The sequence below is a fragment of the Cyanistes caeruleus genome, chromosome 11, assembly GCF_971803275.1.
Source record: "Cyanistes caeruleus chromosome 11, bCyaCae1.hap1.1, whole genome shotgun sequence".
NCBI classification, from domain to species: domain Eukaryota; kingdom Metazoa; phylum Chordata; class Aves; order Passeriformes; family Paridae; genus Cyanistes; species Cyanistes caeruleus.
In genome coordinates, this window is record NC_141711.1 from 9,649,123 (window position 1) to 9,666,142 (window position 17,020).

At 45.7% G+C, this 17,020-nt stretch overlaps 1 protein-coding gene across 4 annotated transcripts in view; it reads left to right on the forward strand.

Moving 5' to 3' along the window:
* Positions 1-17,020, forward strand: part of GRIP2 (glutamate receptor interacting protein 2) — a 252,049-nt gene that overhangs the window by 157,400 nt on the left and 77,629 nt on the right. The window contains exon 1 of one of the 4 annotated variants that reach the window (XM_086846923.1): positions 13,709-14,468. The exons of the other annotated variants lie outside the window; for them this stretch is intronic. Within the exon in view, the coding sequence (XP_086703049.1) occupies positions 14,429-14,468 (40 nt within the window). The 5' untranslated portion in view covers positions 13,709-14,428. Of the gene's footprint in view, positions 1-13,708; positions 14,469-17,020 lie in introns of those variants that run through there. 4 annotated transcript variants of the gene reach the window in all.

Consider the following 17,020-nt stretch of genomic DNA (forward strand, 5'->3'; position numbering starts at 1 on the left):
AGGCTGTGCTGGAAACTTCCTGGTCAAGGCTGAAGAACATCAGGTTTGACTGGAATGAGGTATTTTCACCAGGTAACAACTGTAGCTTGAGGATTTAGTTAGGAAAATTTCTCAACTTGTTTAATTTTCCTATAACCCTGGTGTAGTGAGTCTAGTAGAACTCACAGCTCTGTGAATCACTCCCTGGCCTGGCACCGGTGGCCTCAGGGACCCGATGGAGAAGTGCCAGGTTGTGGGGGTGGCATGCAGAGTACTGCAGCATGCTGTCATCAGGTTGCCCCAACAAAAATATCTGTGCATGCCTCAGGTTGAGGCCCTGTGTGATGAGAAGGTATGAATTAGGAGCTTATTTCACTTTGAAGTCAGTAGAAGAAGGACCAACAACTGTCTGCTGACAGACCCAAGAGATTACAACTCTTCTATCAGTGGTGTAAGATGATGTTTTGCCCCTAAACTCAGTGCTGACTAATTCTGCAAAAAGACATGTTGGAGGTATTAGTAGGTCACTGGTTAAACCTGTGTAAAACTCTCCAGGGCTTAGTTTGAGGTCAGAGCCCTGTCCCCAGATGTAAGCCCTGCTTATTCTGTGGTGGGGCTCAAACACAAATACCTGCCCCCTTCCTCCCCAGCTCCTTTGGGCTAGCAGCGCTGTTGGCTCCTTCCTTGTTTCCTTATCAGCTTGATCATCTCTATGAAAACACAATGCTTTCCTAAATTTAGCTTCACAAATACTCTGGGTGTTGTCTCTTCTCTCCCCTTCCCCAGTTTCAAAAGCTGTCTTAAAAACTTGCAGCGATTTAAATGGCAGCTTGATGGGAATCCATGGCAAATGACTCTGCAATTAGTAAATCTCTCCTATTGTGACAGCTCTATTATTAAACTGCCATAAATGCCGAGCTATTAATCTGCTGTCTGCTCAATCCCCATGCTTCCCCTTCCTTGCCTGTCCTTTTCACCATTTAAAATTTTTAAAGTTTTAACTGCCTTCCAGCAAGTGTTTTCAGAGAGGGGGTGTGAAGTAGCAGTGGGTGGAACTTTGTGGCAGCGTCCTTTAGGAGCTCTTCACGTGTAAGAAAGGTGAGTGAAAACACTGAATGGTCACCTCTCATTTGCTTTGAAACTTTTGCTACTTCAAAACTGAAGTGAAACTCCTAATTTGCTGAAGTCCAAGGAAGGCAAAAGCATAGGGAGAGGAGCTGTGACAGCAACTGGGCAGCAATATTGCCTTGGAAAACTCCACAGCTGTTCCAATGGCACACTGAACTTTGCAGCTGCCATTTTCTCCATCCCGTGACACAGATGAGCATCACATTTCTGAGCCCATAAATCTGCTCTGTCACCCCAGGGCTCGGGGACAGGGGATATGCAATGTGCTGGGGCAGGAGCCTGCAGGGCTGCAAACATCAGTGACAGCAGAGCCTCAAATTTCACCCCAAACAGTGTTTCCATAGCAATGGTATGTTGTGTGAGGGCAGCACACTCTTGTGCACTTATCTCTGGAAATTCAGATGGTGCCAATCCAGGGGCAGAGGGAGCAATGATGCACTGAGGAGTGGCTGCTGCAGCGTGGGACGGGAGTGGCAGGAAGGCTTTGCATTTATTCTGAGAGTGGCCTGTTGAGGTGACACTTCTGTCCTGGGGTTTCTGCTAGGAGGGAAGCTGTGTCCTCTGCAGTGGTGTGACGATGAGCTAATCGCAGCGATGTGTCTGTGGGCTGGTGAGAACACACACAGGAAGGTCCCCACCAGTCTTGAATCTGTGACCTCGTGACAAAGAGCTTCTGTTCAGTGTATTCCTGGTCTCAGTGCAGAGATTTCCCCACCCTGCAGCTCCCCATGTACTGGGGTGGCCCATGGAGGAGGAGTTGATGATGGTGCTGTCCAATGCTGGCTGGCAACTTTGCAGAAAATCTGGATGTATACTTGGAAACTGCGCATGTATAGCTGTCATATTTCTCTCCAAATGAAATGACACTGTCCAATAACCAACACATATATTAGCACCTGCTGCTCTGAGAAGAGTGTATCTTGCAGTACTGTCTGGGCTAGGTCTTTCTGAAAGCTGGAAGATTTGGGATTCTATGTCCTTTCAACAGCTGGAGTGTAAAGAAAGCATCTATCCAGGGTTGGGCCTTGGAAGAGGTAACAGAAAAGTGACCCATTGACACAAAATCTGAGACTTAAAAACTGTTGGGGGGATGAAACAAAAGGAAAAACTCCACTGATGGGGAACTGAATCTTACTTTTTCAGGCTTTTCCCTTGGTCTCAATGACTTAAACACAGAAATGATGGTGTAAATCAGCTGTGCCATGAAAACACCTAAATTTTCTTTGTGTCCTGTTGCTATAGAAACTTTCCCAAAGCCTGGGTACCAGCACAGCCACTTTGCTGTTTTGGGAACACTGGATGCCTCTAAGCTGGGGCATCCATTCCAGGAGATCTGCTGTGGACTTTGCCCATTCTGGAAAGGACTTTTTTTGGCTGCTGCATTTGGGCTGCTGAGGTATTAGAGAAAGTGAAGATCTGCATCCACTTAGTGCCAGCTTTAGTCCCTGGTGATGGGAGATGAGTTTCTGCTGAACACGCTGCCCTCTGTTAACTGAGGGTATTTAGGAGATTCTTAAATACAGTATTATATCCCTAATTATGCAGAAATCCTTCAATCTGGCGTGTTTCATCTGGAATTATGCTCGACCATCAAATCCTGCCAAATGCCTTCTTAGAGCGAGAGAGGCTGGTGCACTTGGGTTGCCCTCTGAAGAGGAGAATCCCAGCCATGAGGCCAAGAATCCCAGCCCTGGGAAGGATGAGCAGATGTGGATGCTGCTGGAGAGGCTCTGTCCATGTCTCTTTTCGCAGTGCACAGCAGGTACAGCCACAGACACCCACCTTCCCTCACCCATGTGGCCCCAGTGTAAACATTTATGTTGTTGGAAGCTTTCCACATAAGGAGGGTATTTTTATTTTTCCACGGAGTTCCTTCATGGCAGCTTTTCCAGAGAGGTTCCTTTCAACCCAAGTGATTCCATGAAGAAGGGAAAGGAGAGAGTTGCTTAGAGAGAGGACTGATGTAGCAGCTACAGTAATGACCTTTGAAGAACATTTGCACCCTCCTCCTCCAATACCCTTCTCCTCTGGCTAAATCACTGTACACCAGGAGTGAGTCATTCTGGGGATCACTACAGCTGCATCATGCTTTGTATATTTAATAATGTATTTAATATAGCTGCAATTCAGATCACAAATACCCTTTGTAATGGTGTGACTACTGCCTAAAAAACATCCTGATGGGCTTGAGGCAATGCTATTTCTAAAGGAATCCAGTTTTTAATTACTTTGGAACACCACATAAAATGTAAGTAACTTAGTCAGCCATACCTGGACACCATCTACCAGCAGTGGTTTCCAGGAGTGTGTGGTTACTGCAGGGCTGCACCTGAAGTCTTGCAAGGAAGCTTTAATGTCCCCATTGTGGCCTGCCCCTCAGGTGTTGCTTGTTGGTTCAGAGCCTCTGTAGGCTTCACTGCTCTGATTGTTTTGATCAAGACCAGTTTTCCTGTTGTTTGTCCCCTGACACTGGTGCATCAATTCTCAGCTGTAAAGAAAGCAATCCCATAATTTTCACTAAAATCTCCACATCCTAAGCCTTGTGCTGCTTCTTAGAAATTAATAGTTGAGTGAAAGGGGTTTATAATACAGTATATTTTGGAGAGTAAATATTCTTAAGTGATCACTCTGTAAGTAATTGGACAGAATATTTCTATTATGAAAAGCTTTTTCTAGGAAAAATCAGAAAGCTTTTCTGATCTTCTGTAATGCTAGCTCTGTTTTGCAGTGGGTCTGTAACTGCATGTCAGAGATGTCAGCTAGTGTGAAGGTGGGTGATCACAAAACTACAAAACTAGGTCTTCACAGTGTTTCTTACAGCTTTCAGAAAATAATTTTCTATGTGCTTTTTTGTTTTTCTTTGAAAAGACAGTCAAAGCATCTTTTTGCCAAATATAAAGCTTTAAATCTTGGTGTTCTTGGCCATAATTTATGCAGTGCTGATTCTGGCTTGGATTCTATGTGTTCATCTTTGTCAAGTAATAAGGTTTTCAGTATTGTTCCCAGTGGCTCTTGCACAGAAATGCACTCCAGGAGTAGGAGGTGTAGCTCTAGACCCTCAGCTTCTGCAGGATTTTTGTGCCTTTGAGTACCAGAAACAACACCCAGGAAAGCAATAATGAACAAATCTCTAATGCCTTGCACAAGTAACTACCTCATTTCAGCATGTGAACAGCTGCTGAGGTAGCAGAGAATGTGCACTTGTTGCCTCTTCTCATGTGCAGTCAAAAGGTACAAATGATAAGGCATCTTTCCCATAAACTGTGTCACTGAGTTAATAGAGTTTTGAAAATATCCCCTCCTAACCCATGCCTTTAGTATCTCAGCATTCATCTAGATTTTAATAGTGTCATATGCTCATGATATGTGTGTCTGTCATCTGCTTGCTCTGAGGATTTTCTCCCTTAGTTGAGAAGCTGAGTTTCCTTTCCTTGGTTGAGGAACTACTTTGCAAGATCGAGATCACTGCTGAATGCAGGATGATGCTGTGACTGGCAACAATTCATCTTCATTTGAACACTAAATATTCCAATTCACCAGCTAATGAAAGGCATGAATTAGGATAGCAACTTCGTGACTGTTGCAGGAAGTGTTTGAAAAGGCAATATTGAGCTGTACTTTACACAAATTTAGTTTTTAAAAACTAGCTGAGCTTTTGAAATTTTTGAGTCTGGTACCCATTCCCTGAACTCTTGTGTCTGCTGCTTCCATGGGTTTGTCTGAGACACTCTTGTATGGGTAGTGTTTGCACTGCTTCCTTCCTGTGTTGGAATATGTTCTTTTTGATAATGATTCAGCAGAAAATTCTAGGTTTTAGGGGGAGGAGGAATAGGGAAAACAGTTACTGAGCTGTATTTGCTGTTCTGTCAAAAGAGATGAATCTTCTCTCTAGTTCACAGATTGCTAAAGTTAGGAACTTAATTCAAGAGACTTGAGATGACTTGTTCTCTAGGCAAGCATCCTTCTGGGCCATTCTGGGGGAAGCCCTGGTGATGCTGTTAATTCATACAGGTGGGGCTGGACCCCTTCCCTAGTGCCTTCCTCAACAGCACTGCTGAGACATTATGACACCAAATGTTAGCTTGATTTTTTGATTCAAACACAAAATGCTTCCTCCTTCTCCCCACACCTTTAGGACCCAAGTGCTCTGTTGATTTTCTGATCTCCAGTCTGGGCAGGGTGAGCTGGCACACTGTTATTCCTGATGGTGTGGCCTTCCTTGATCTGATCCTGGGAACAGCAAAAGTAACCTCCCTAACAGGTGTGTTACCCCTTTGGGACTGGTAATCAGGATCTTGCAAGGATGTGCCAGACACTTTGTTTTCTGAGCAGCAGGAGTGCAGATTTCATGTGAAGAAGGACTTGGTCTTTCTTGCCCTGCAGCAGCAAGAGCTGAATGGCCACGACCTCATTTTTTTCATTTAAGATGTCTTTGAATGTACTTATTCTCCCCCTCCCTCTTTCTGAGAAATGGGCTTCACTCTGTCTTTGCTATTAGGGATCCTCCTCTCCTTTAAGTACATCTCTCCCAGAGAGATCACAGGATCAAGCCAACCCCCTTTTCCCATGTAATACAAATCCCATCTAGTCCAGGTAGTCAAGATTCCCAACTAGCTTTATGGGCAGTCTGTGAGAGCTATAGTTGTAGCTCTCACTGTGGTTTAGCAAAATTAATTTCTCTCTGTTTAAATGGAAGGCAGTTGTTCTCCCAACTGGCTCCTTTAAATCTTCTCTCAGCCTAGAGCTTAGCAGCCAGGTCCCAGCCACCCTGAGGTTTGTGGGATCATGTTCTGACTTCTGTGGGATAATGACTTTTCCGCCCATGTCCAAATGACACTGGCTACCAGTTACAAAAGGAAAATGGTTAAAAAGGAAAAAACATACGTTAGCTGCTTTCTCCCGCAAAATTTACTTCCATCAGGGATTTTTACAGCTCAGTGCTGTGTCTTTCGTGATGGGGATGTGTAGTGGAGGAAATTTATTGCTCTCTTCCTAATAGATAGGTGTAATTTCATTTCAGAACAAGCACTTTATGCGCAAGAAAGAGATTCCATTATGCCACCACACAGCATTGGGAGCATCTGTGGCAGTGGAGTATTTGGATTAAAAAGAGTAAAGGCTGCACATCTGCTGCCCTCCACCCCTATTCACAGAACAAAGTGTTAATCCTAAAGAAAAGAGAGCAATTAGCTTGTAAACCCTTCCTGAACCCACTGGAAGATTAGCCATTTTCAATTAAAGCTTTTCAGCTGGAAAGATAATGGGCTAAAATTTCCAGCTTTAAAAAAGTACTATTGACCACGTGGCTTTATTTCTGTCAATTTACGTCCTTTATAATTAGCTACCCTGGGATAATTAGGACTGCCTCACACCATACCCTGATCCCCAGTGTCTCCCCTTACAATGCAAATGGGAATCTGACTTGGTGGTTGGTCTCTTGGCCTGTTGCAACTATCATGGATGCACTGGTGTTGTCCGGACCCTGGCTGGGGATGAGCCCAAGCAGGATTTTATAGGTTAGTGTAACTCACGAGTGAAAGGATAAACCTTTACAGAGTGCTGTGAGCGTGCTGGAGCTGCTCCTGGGGATGCCAGATGGGAGCAGGGAGGCCGATCCCATCCTGCAAACCTGCAGTAACAAGCAATTTTCAGTCCCTCAGGGAGCTTTGCATGTTCTAAAGCCAAAATACTTCATAAACCACTGGTCTCAGCACCCGGTGGTTACCTGGAGCTGTGTGTGGCTCTGCCTTGCCCCAGCTTGGGAGGTAAAACTTGACAAAGCTGGAGCAGGAGCCAAGCTGGCAACACCTCGCCCCGAGCACGCGTCTGCATCGGCCCTGTCTCGGCCTCCAGGGGTTCCGATCCCTCCAGGGGTTCTGATCCCTCCAGGGGTTCCGATCCCTCCAGGGGTTCTGATCCCTCCAGGGGTTCCAATCCCTTCAGGGGTTCCGATCCCTCCAGGGGTTCTGATCCCTCCAGGGGTTCCGATCCCTCCAGGGGTTCTGATCCCTCCAGGGGTTCCAATCCCTCCAGGGGTTCTGATCCCTCCAGGGGTTCCAATCCCTCCAGGGGTTCTGATCCCTCCAGGGGTTCTGATCCCTCCAGGGGTTCTGATCCCTCCAGGGGTTCTGGAGCATTCCAGCGGCTCTGAGCTGGGAGGGCCGGGAGTTTTCCCGAGGCAGCAGGGGAGCCCAACCTGGTTTCACCCTGTGCTGGGAAGCTGCTGCCTTCGGCCTTTTGGTGCCTGTCTGCCTTCTGTGACCGGTTAATGTCACCCAGTCTGGTGGCTTTGGTCCCTACGAGTGACTCTGAAGCACAGTCGTGCCTGTGCCGCTGGAAGTGCCTGTGCTACGTCTGAGCAAAAAGCGAGGAGGAAGGCTGAGCTTCCAGGGACCGGCCTGGCCATGCAGCTGAGGTGCCTCACATGAGGAGCCTCTTCAGCCAAGGACTTCTGAATGAGGTGAGCTCACTGAGATATCTGAATGCAAAACCATCCAGAGCTCTGACTCCTGGGTGCAACGTGGGCTGTGCTTTTTCTGAGTCACCAAAATTATTGGTATTGCTTTTAGTTTTTGGCTGTCTCCCATATAGACCTTGGCCAGATCTCACCTAGCTTTGTCTCTTCTAGAAGAGTTGCACTGCACAGATACTGCATAGTAGCATGCTAGAGCATATATAAAAGCCATTAAAGCTTTTTTTTTGGTGGAGGAATACGGCTTGGTGCTCTTGGGATTTCACTGGCCTTATCATGCTGCTGATACTAATATCATCTTTTGCAGTCAGCCCTTTTCCTGCTATTTCTTTGTTGAAACACATACGAAAATGTGCCTTGGAAAATATTTTATATCTGAGCTAGTTACTACAGCACCTTGGAGAGAAGGTGTCTGATGCAACAGAGTACAAATGAAGCCTCATTAAGCAGGAATTCAGTGATTCTACTGAATGCCCCAGCAATTAAATTTCATCTCGTTTCATATGCAGGTCAGGAGAGTTTGGAAAGAGAATAGAGGCAGCAGAGCAGTGTGGCTCTATACTATGCAAATTAGTGTTAACATGGCATTCCATTTATTGTTAATGCATTGTTACACTGATACTCATTGAAAAGAAACTGTGACAACAGGTAAGACTGATGACCCACTTGCTTATTTTTCCATCTGCATTGGCAGCATTCCTTCTGCAGAGACCAGTGTCAAGATAAATCCTTTAAGGGGAAGATGCAGAGGTTTTCTTCCCACAGGCAGGAATGGATTGGGATGCTAAGACCTGACCTACAGGTTGTAGCATTGCCTCTCTCTGTCTTTCGGGGCGAGATGTGGCACGGCCACATCCCTGCTACCAGAAGGGTTCTCTGTTTGGGCTCAAGCACTGCATCCCTTTGGATCAAGAGGAGGAAGTCTTCAGTCCCTACTACTGCAAAGACCTGAGCTCTTGTGGCACGTAACGTAGTAAGGTGCTGAGGGATGCTGATGTGCTTTGCAGCCCCAACCTCACTCTCACACCTCTGCTCCCTTTGGGCTGATTGAGCTCTAAGGTTGTGTCCTATTCAGGGCCAGTTTCCCATTTTCTCTCTATATCCAAAGCTCTGTAGCAGAATATGTTTTCTCTCATCTGTATTTTGATTGTGTTGGAGCTTGCTTCACCTAAATTGCCCACCCATAGTGTGGAAGGAAGGTGGATGCTGGCCAGCTGCTAACAGACCCATCACTATTTTCATTCTTAGTGGAATGAATAAAATATAAAGGAGAAACAGCATTTTTGCTGAAGAGGAGGGATCACAGAACAGGCCCTTTCAGGGCAGCCACTGATGTAGATATTGAAGTGCCAAGTGCACTCGCTGTAGACTGGAGTGGTTTAATGACCTCAGAACTGGAAATCAGTCCTATCACTGCAAAGCTTAGATGCTTACTTGCCCTCCAGTTTTGTTTTTTTTCTGCTGTAAAAAAATTGCTGCCATTCCAGTGCATGGATCACTAAAAGCTGGGAAGATGGGAGATACTAGGCAGTTTGTTTCCTCCAGTGGTGTGGTGCTGCTCCTGCTTTCTGTGTCTGCATGGTTCCTCCAATTACACGCATGCTTGAGGATTTTACCGGTGTCACAAGGCTGTGGGATACCAGCCAGCTACATTGTTATGAAAGGTTTGAGGAGGGTAAAAAGTAAAACCAATTAGGAGAATCCACAAAGAGGTGGGGGAGGGGGTCCATTTTGTCTAGGAAACATACTTGTTCTGGACATAAGTACCAGAAGTACCACAGAAGTTGAGATAAATGTGAGAAATAGTCTCTGGCTACCTGAAAGTGTTGAACCTGCTTTCAGATGCTGTGCATGCAACTTCCAGAGCTCTGCTCCTTTAGGACCAGGTCATCAACTCCCACCTTGCCCTGGCATGGCTGGTGCTTGTTGTTGTATCGTTAAGCTCCTGCTGTATTGCTTATTGCTATGTCTTGTCAAGCTCATCTCCATTTGGCTTAAAAAATCATCATAAGGCCAAGATTCACTTTTGTTGGGATGACCTTTGCTAACGAGGTCCCTGAATGAGCTCTTTTGTATCATTAGAGCTGGCTGGGGAATAAAGGACCTTGTACATTGCTGCAGCCTATTTGTCTTCTACCGTTTCTCTTATCAGCACTGGGGTCCCCAACCCCAGTGTGTCCTACTCTGATTACCCAGAAAAATGTGCAGGAACCATTTTATTGTGCTCTGGTGGTGGAGGGAATGGATGGGGGTCTCATAAGTACCTTTGCTCTGTAAAGGAAGTACTCTGTCTCAGTGCTCTGCATGTGTGCGTGCAGCATGGGTTCTAATTGCTTGCTGGATGGGTCAATTTATCTTCCAGTGTTCATTACCCGTAATAAATTAATGTTTAGGACTGGCTGGTGGAATTTGCACTTAAAGAAAAGAACAATCAAGAACTTCTTCCTCTGGCTCCATTATTAAGCTGTTTAAATACCCTTAAAGATTTTTTTCTTTTCCAGCCCCTTCTCCATTTGCCATAAAAATATATTGATGAAACAGTGCATTGCATTTTGGGGTTGTATGTAAAAATCAGGGCATCTGCTTAGGCCAGAGATGGGGCCTGAGGCTGATATGCAGTTGTCTGGGGTTTCTAAATAAGCACAACTATGTAAAATTGGAGCAGATGAAATGGAGCAAATGTGCAGCCAGTGGGTAGCTGGGTAATCAGCTGTGAAGTCTCTTCCAGCAAGAGAGTGATGGGTCTTCCTTTTGTCCCTCCTCCTCCTCCCTGTATGTTGCAAACAAAAATCAGTCAAAGAAGGGTGTGTTTTCTCTCCAAACTTGATTTTTGTGCAGAGATGCTTAGGATTCCCAGTAAAAACTGTCTTTCTCGGTAAGACAAGTGGAAGCACTGGGTCTGCTGTGCCAGAAGCAAGCCTTGAGAGGGTGGATGAGCAGGAAGATGAGTCCCCAGCCCCAGGGGGACCCTGATGTGCAGGCGTGTATTATTAAATGGAAGAAGTAGGATGAGAAGAAGGAGATGGCAACGGAAAATCTTAATTTAACATCTGAACTAAAATAAAGTAGAAAGCATCTGTGTCAGTCTCTTCTGAACCTTCCCTAACCCAAAGCAATTTCTGTTGCTATTAATATCATTTTATATGCGGTTGGAACTTCGGTGTTTCTCTGCGCTCCCTAAGTGCATGTGGTTGGGGGTTTTTCCTCATCGTTTTCTTGTGGCTCACTGTTCATTATGTTCATTCAGCTGTCTTCAGAGAGTCTCCTGAGACCTCCTAATGTGGAGTGATGTAAGATTCTCTCCATGTTCTCCACAGCTCAGAGCATGTTCAGCGCTAAATGGTTCATATCAGGATCTTGCGTGAGCGTTCCACAGTCCTGTGACTTCTGACAAAGATTCTTTTGGATGTGGTTAAATAAGTAATGGTTACAAATACCCATCAAACATTGGACTAAATAATGGATAATCTGAATAGCCTGTGATCTTCCCTTTGCTGTCCTCCCTGTCTTGTTTGCATAAAAATGTATTCTGTAAATGTCGTCCCAGACAGTTTAGGCCATGTAAGGTTTGCAGGATCACTCCCACCGAGGTTCTGGGAGGATTTGTAAGTCAGCTCTGGGGAAATATTTGAGGTTCATGAGCAGAATAGGATGTATTTGGTACAAGAAATGTTAAACCAAGCGCTAGAACATGTCTGTGCAAGTAAGGGTAGATACTCCTTACAAAAGATGAACTTTACTCAAAGGGCAGTCTGTTCCTGAGAAAAGAAAATGCCCATTTCTCTAGAGCAGGTGCTTGTTCACTGGCATCACCACTTCAGTTGTATGGATGAGGCCCACGAGCCTGCAGAGATGGATGTTTCCAGTAGGGACCACCCAGAAGCTCTCTAGCCATGGACTGTTCTCAGCCTGTGCTGTCCTTCTCCTTCAGCATTTTATACTGAAGTGGGGGTGCAAGAAAGCATCCCCTAAACCCTCTTTCATCCTGGAATGGTAATAGGAGATCAGATTATGCCAACAAAGCAGAACTGAGATTGTTTTTTTTTTTTCTGTGAAAAGACTTCGTTAACATCTCACCTCCACAAAATTAACTTATTTTAAAAGCCATACATTTTTAGGTGAGGCTTGTATGTAGTTGATATTGCCAGAGCATTTTTGAAAAGCTGCTAATTCTGAGTGCACAAGCTTAAAGTTCACGTCAAGAAGGTACAGGAGAATGTACAGACTGTTCCTGAAACATCAAAGCTCTACATACTGTCCCTCAAGTCACCCTAGCTTAGGTTGGTGCCTCATGTTCTTTCCTGACACCTACACATTTTGATGCCATAACCGTATGTTTTTGGTCTGCCTTGTTTTGTTGGGGTGTGTGGTGTATCCTTTCCCTTCTGTGTTAGAAACTCAAGCTGTTCACTTCAACTCATTTTAACATAGTGCCACCTGAAACATGAAGAAAGTGTTCTGTTTGTGGATTTTGGCCAGAAACCATAGAGTAAATATCTTTATCCTCTCCAGGCTCCTGGTGCACTGGTGTCTTGCCAAGCAGCTCAACAAATGCCACCAGCAATTCTGGGCTTGAAATGCTCAAATACTTCCTTCTCCACCAACATCAGAGGAATGGGGCAGCTCCAGCCAGCTCTCAAACATGAAAACAAGCAGTTTCAACTGTGTATTAGACCTGTCCTCTCACACTTTCTTCATGCAGCAGATAACTTGTGAAGAATTTTATGGTGGCACAAACACAATTATTTTAACATTTTATTTTAAACACCATTTTGGAGACATCCATTTCATGGCATCTAAAGCAATGGGCTATTCTCAGATTAGCAGCTTCTTGTATTTGTGGTGCAACTGGTAATGTTTTTTCCTTTAAGATGAAATTTCTCTGCAGAAAAAGCATTAATAGCTGTGTGAAAAGATTTCTAATTATAAATTTTGCCTCAATTACTAATTAAGTCTATTGTCAGACTGAACAACTTCTTTTAAACAAATTATGGACCAAAATATCTCTTTTGTAAGTAGTTTTTTATTACTTAGTGATTTTATTGCTTTTGTTTAAGTTATCCTCTCATGAAACAGCTGAGTTTGAACCACAATAGAGATGCTGCTGCATTTAAATCTGAACAAAAACTCTGGCATTAGGCTGAAACCCAGTTATCCTCCTCCAGAGTTATGGCCCCCAGTTCTGTAAAAAACTTCCTGCTGGCACTTTCAGGTGTGCTTAGCTCCTCTTGATTTATCCTCATTTCTTTCCTAAGGAAACAAGTCTTAACCTTGCTGCCTCTCCATGAGCTTCCTTCTAAATTTGTGACCTCTTGGCTTTATTCAGACAAATCTAGTAGCAATCTCAACCATGACTGGTCCCTCATACAAAAATGTAGATGCCTTTTGTGCCTTAGTCCATGTTCTTCTTGATCTCTCTTCACTCTTTCTGGGTGTAATCTTGCTGTTATAGATGACAGTAGTTCTCAAGGGTATAGGGTGACTATGGAGAGTGCTGCCATGAGCTGGTTGGCGCAGTTGGCATCTCACAGCTTGGCTGAGGACCTGCACAGTGCTGGAGGCAGGATCTGATCCTGTGCACACCCTTCTAGCCCCATGGCCAGGGCGTTGGCATACCCTGCATGCTCTGGATCCTCAGCACAAGTCAGCCAACTTTTCCATTTTACCAGTAAAGGACGGAGACAGTGGTTTGCTGCAGCCATTTCCTCCGAGGCCAGTGCCCTTTCCCCACACACCGTGCAGGGCCAGCAGGTCCGGGGGAAGCCGTGCAGCATCTTGTCCTGGAGGGCCAAACTCCCCGTGTCCAGCCGGGTCCCAGCACTGCCCCCAGAGCCTCCTCTCGCCAAAATCTCAACACAGGACGTCCATGCCTTTTGCTCGTGCTGATTCCTCCGCCCTTCCTAAGAAAGGGTTAAACTGAGTTTTCATCAAACGCTATAGGGAGGACACAAGACTGCATCCCCACATTCCCTTACGAGCACCGTGTGTGTGTGTGTGTGTTTGGGAGGCAGCGTAATGCTTTGACAGCAGCTTGACATTGCCTTGAAAGGTGCTGGAGGCTTTGCAAGCACTTGCCAAGAGGGGGTGGGGGAGAAGAAAGTGTGTCAGGCAAGACTGCAGTCGCAGCCTGTTCCCGTGCTCAGCCCCGCCGCTGCTGCTGCTGCTGCTGCGACTCGGGGGCTGCTGCGCGGCTCCGCTGCCGGCCAAGTTGTGGCGCTGAGCGGGGGCAGCGCTGCCTCCGCCGCAGCACCGCCCGCCCTCCTCCCGCCCCTGCCTCTTTTTATTCCCCCACCCCCGCCTGAAATGCCCGTGAAAGCCACCGAGGGGCTCGGGCAGGAAGGGGCCAGCAGATCTCCGTGGGATGATGCCCGCTCTCCGGCGGCGGGGCGCGGGGTGGAATTCCGCCGGGAATGAAGTGCTCGCTCGACATTTGCTGCATCTGCCGGAGCGTCAGGGTTCGGTGGCTGCCTCCCCTCCAACCAGCTGCTCCGGTTAATCACTGCGCTTCCAACTTTTGCTTGGCAATGCCTGATGGCCAGTGGAGCCGAGAGAACTAGCACGGGATTTTTAGGACCTCATAAAAAAAAAAAAACCCATACCCTTCATTCTCCTATTTCTACACAGGACTGGCGAGCCGCACGTTAAACAGACGTGTAAAGATATTTCTTCCTAAAGGATTGGCACATTTCTGAGTCCTCGCAAACTGGAGAGCCCCGGCCGGTTGGCGCTGGATCTCTCTGCCGGGAGGTGCGGTGGGAGGCGGCCGGGGAAGGGATTCCAGCGCAGGCAGGCAGCGAGGACGGAGCGGCTCTTACAATTAGTTGAATGATTTGATAGATAACAGCAGACATGCTTTGTGGGCTGAAAAAGGATTTGCAGTCAGACTTTGGTGAGTGAGACTTGTCCGTATTTTTTTTTTTTTTTTTCCCCCTTGTCCAGTAGTTTACTTTTGTTTAATCTGATTTTCTGTAAGCATCTTTAATATCATTAACAGTTTCGTGTGCTACTTCCAAAGTGGTTTTACAAATCCAAACCGTTGCATGCAAACTTAATTGCTTCGATTTGTGAAATATATCTTTGCTTCTCTGTAAGGAATTTCTCCCTGTGACCACTGGAGAGTACCCTTCAGGCTGCCCTCTCCTTCTCCACCTGGAAGACTGGCAGTCACAGGGGCTGCTCTCATGGCACCTCAGATATTGTGGAGCCTTTACAGCTGTTTAGGCTTTTTAAAAAATCAAAATCTAAGTGCAGCTCAGTATTTTCCAGGGTCAGTGTGTGAATGGTCTGGGAATTCAGCAGTGGTGATTCGGGGGCTGGGAAGGAAGACGGGAGAAGGGACCCTGCTGAATGTGGTGGGATCCACTATTACCTTGTCTAATAAATATTCCAGCTTCTGCTAGAAATCTGCCGTTTCAATGAGCTGCTAACCCCTGTTTTAGATACCTGGCGTGAGCAGTTCATTCTTACTGTGGAGTATAAAAAGAATCTATTCCATTTCTGCAAAAGAGTGTGTAGAAGGGCACCTTTGCAAAGGGCAGACATCAAATTCCAGCCCCAGTCTTTCCAGGATGGACAGGCTCTTATATTTCTAACTGAGTGCAATATTCAGGTACTTTGTTGCATGCTGTAGCTCTGCTTGTTGCAGCTGAATGTGCTGCATGGGGCTTGTCTTCTGCTCTGATGCAAGCGTTTCCCTTCTGAAAGCAAAGACATCGGAGTTGGAAGTACAGAGGTAATTTATGGTTTCTGAAACCTTTTGCACTGCCTGAAATGATGTAGTGAGACTGACTTTGTCCACTCCTTGGCATCAAGAAGCCCTAAAACAAGAACCTAACTTTGGAAAATTGTTTTCACTCCCTAAATCTGAGGGTAGGATGAACCAGGTGGAAAGCATTTTATCCTGGCTGTGTTGCCTAATCCCAGGGATGGTGGCTGGAGGCAATGTTCACCTACTGTACCAGCACAGCAAGAAGCATTTTGGGGGCTTAATTTGAAGCTGCCAGAGACATGTTGATGAGTCCTGATAGGCTGAGGGAGTCTGGGTGTGTGACTTAACAGGGCAGGAATGTACTTGTTCCATGGAAACATCAAAAGACAAGTTGGCAGAATCTCAAACTGCTCTTGGGGTTGGGCCAGGAACTGGTTTAGAGGTGGCTGACACTGAGTGTGCAGGAGGGGTCTCCTCAATGCCACCAGCAAGAGAGGGGGGACCATTTGTGAAGCTTTTCCAACATGACACCAGAAACATCTTCTTCATCTGCTTCAAGATGGCTGTGTTGCAAATGGTGATGTTGTCTGGGTGCTGGGTGATCAAATGAGAAATTTTCCTGATGTCAGCCCCAAACACTGCTTGAGAATCTTGGGCCAATGTTCTGACACGTACAAGGGAATGGTGCAGTCACTGGGTGGGTAAGGAAGCCTTTTTTACCTGGTATCAGACCCTCACAGCTTATATTTGTGGTGCTCCTGAGGACCAAGCCCATGCTTTCATGGGGATGCTTCCTGGAAATTTAGAATGGAAGCAATGAAGGGAATTGAAATCTTATCACTCATTTTAGCATTTTAAGTGGAATAGGCAAAAACAAATGGATTGTTTCAGAGAATCACTCAAACATTTCAGAAGTGCTTTTTGGGCCCACCACCATTAGGGTGTTGGTGATTTCTTTCCTTCAGTCAGAAGGAATTTCTTTCCTTCCTTTCAGAAGTTTTTTGATGGGACGCTTTAATAATAGATTTTGTGTGTCCTTCAGAATGGAAGGGTCAGAAAATGCAAAGTAGCAGTGATATTTTATGGGAGGTGGTGTTTATTTTCTATTTAGAGTGAGTGGTTCTCCTGATAGCAGGGTGATTGTGTTTCTACAAGAGCCTTTGTAATCCTGCTGTTGGAGGAGTTCCCTGAAATCCTTTATGGCCTTTCTGAAGTCCAGGAACATCCTCTATGTTTTGCAAACATCACATTCAGTTAGTCCTTACTGCAGGATCATTGCAGGAATTGGGAAGAGCAGCAAAACTCACTGAAACTCCTTCAGGCTGCTCCCAGTGACCCACTGAAGATCCCATCCCAACCAGCCCACGTCAAATGTTAACTGAGGACAGCACACACAACTTCAGAAGACCATTTGTCTTTCAGATGTATCCACTTGTGTGACTTAATTATTTTTGATTTTTAAAAATACAATTTGTATAGAAGGCAAAGGAAGAATAAAGATAGAAGATGAGTGAGGAGTGCTTTTCCATTTGGGTTTGCTGTTTGGTTTTGGGTGTGGGTTTTTTTTTGTAGCCATTAGAAGCCATGCTTTTAGCACGAGATGGACTCTGCAGATCAAGGGGAGCAGCATTTGCTGTCCTTTTTCTAGAATGGCAAACTCTACCCTTTATTGCAGGGTAGGAATGGCCAGAAAAAGGGACCTGTTAATAGATCTCTGCCCCTTCCTGCTCTCA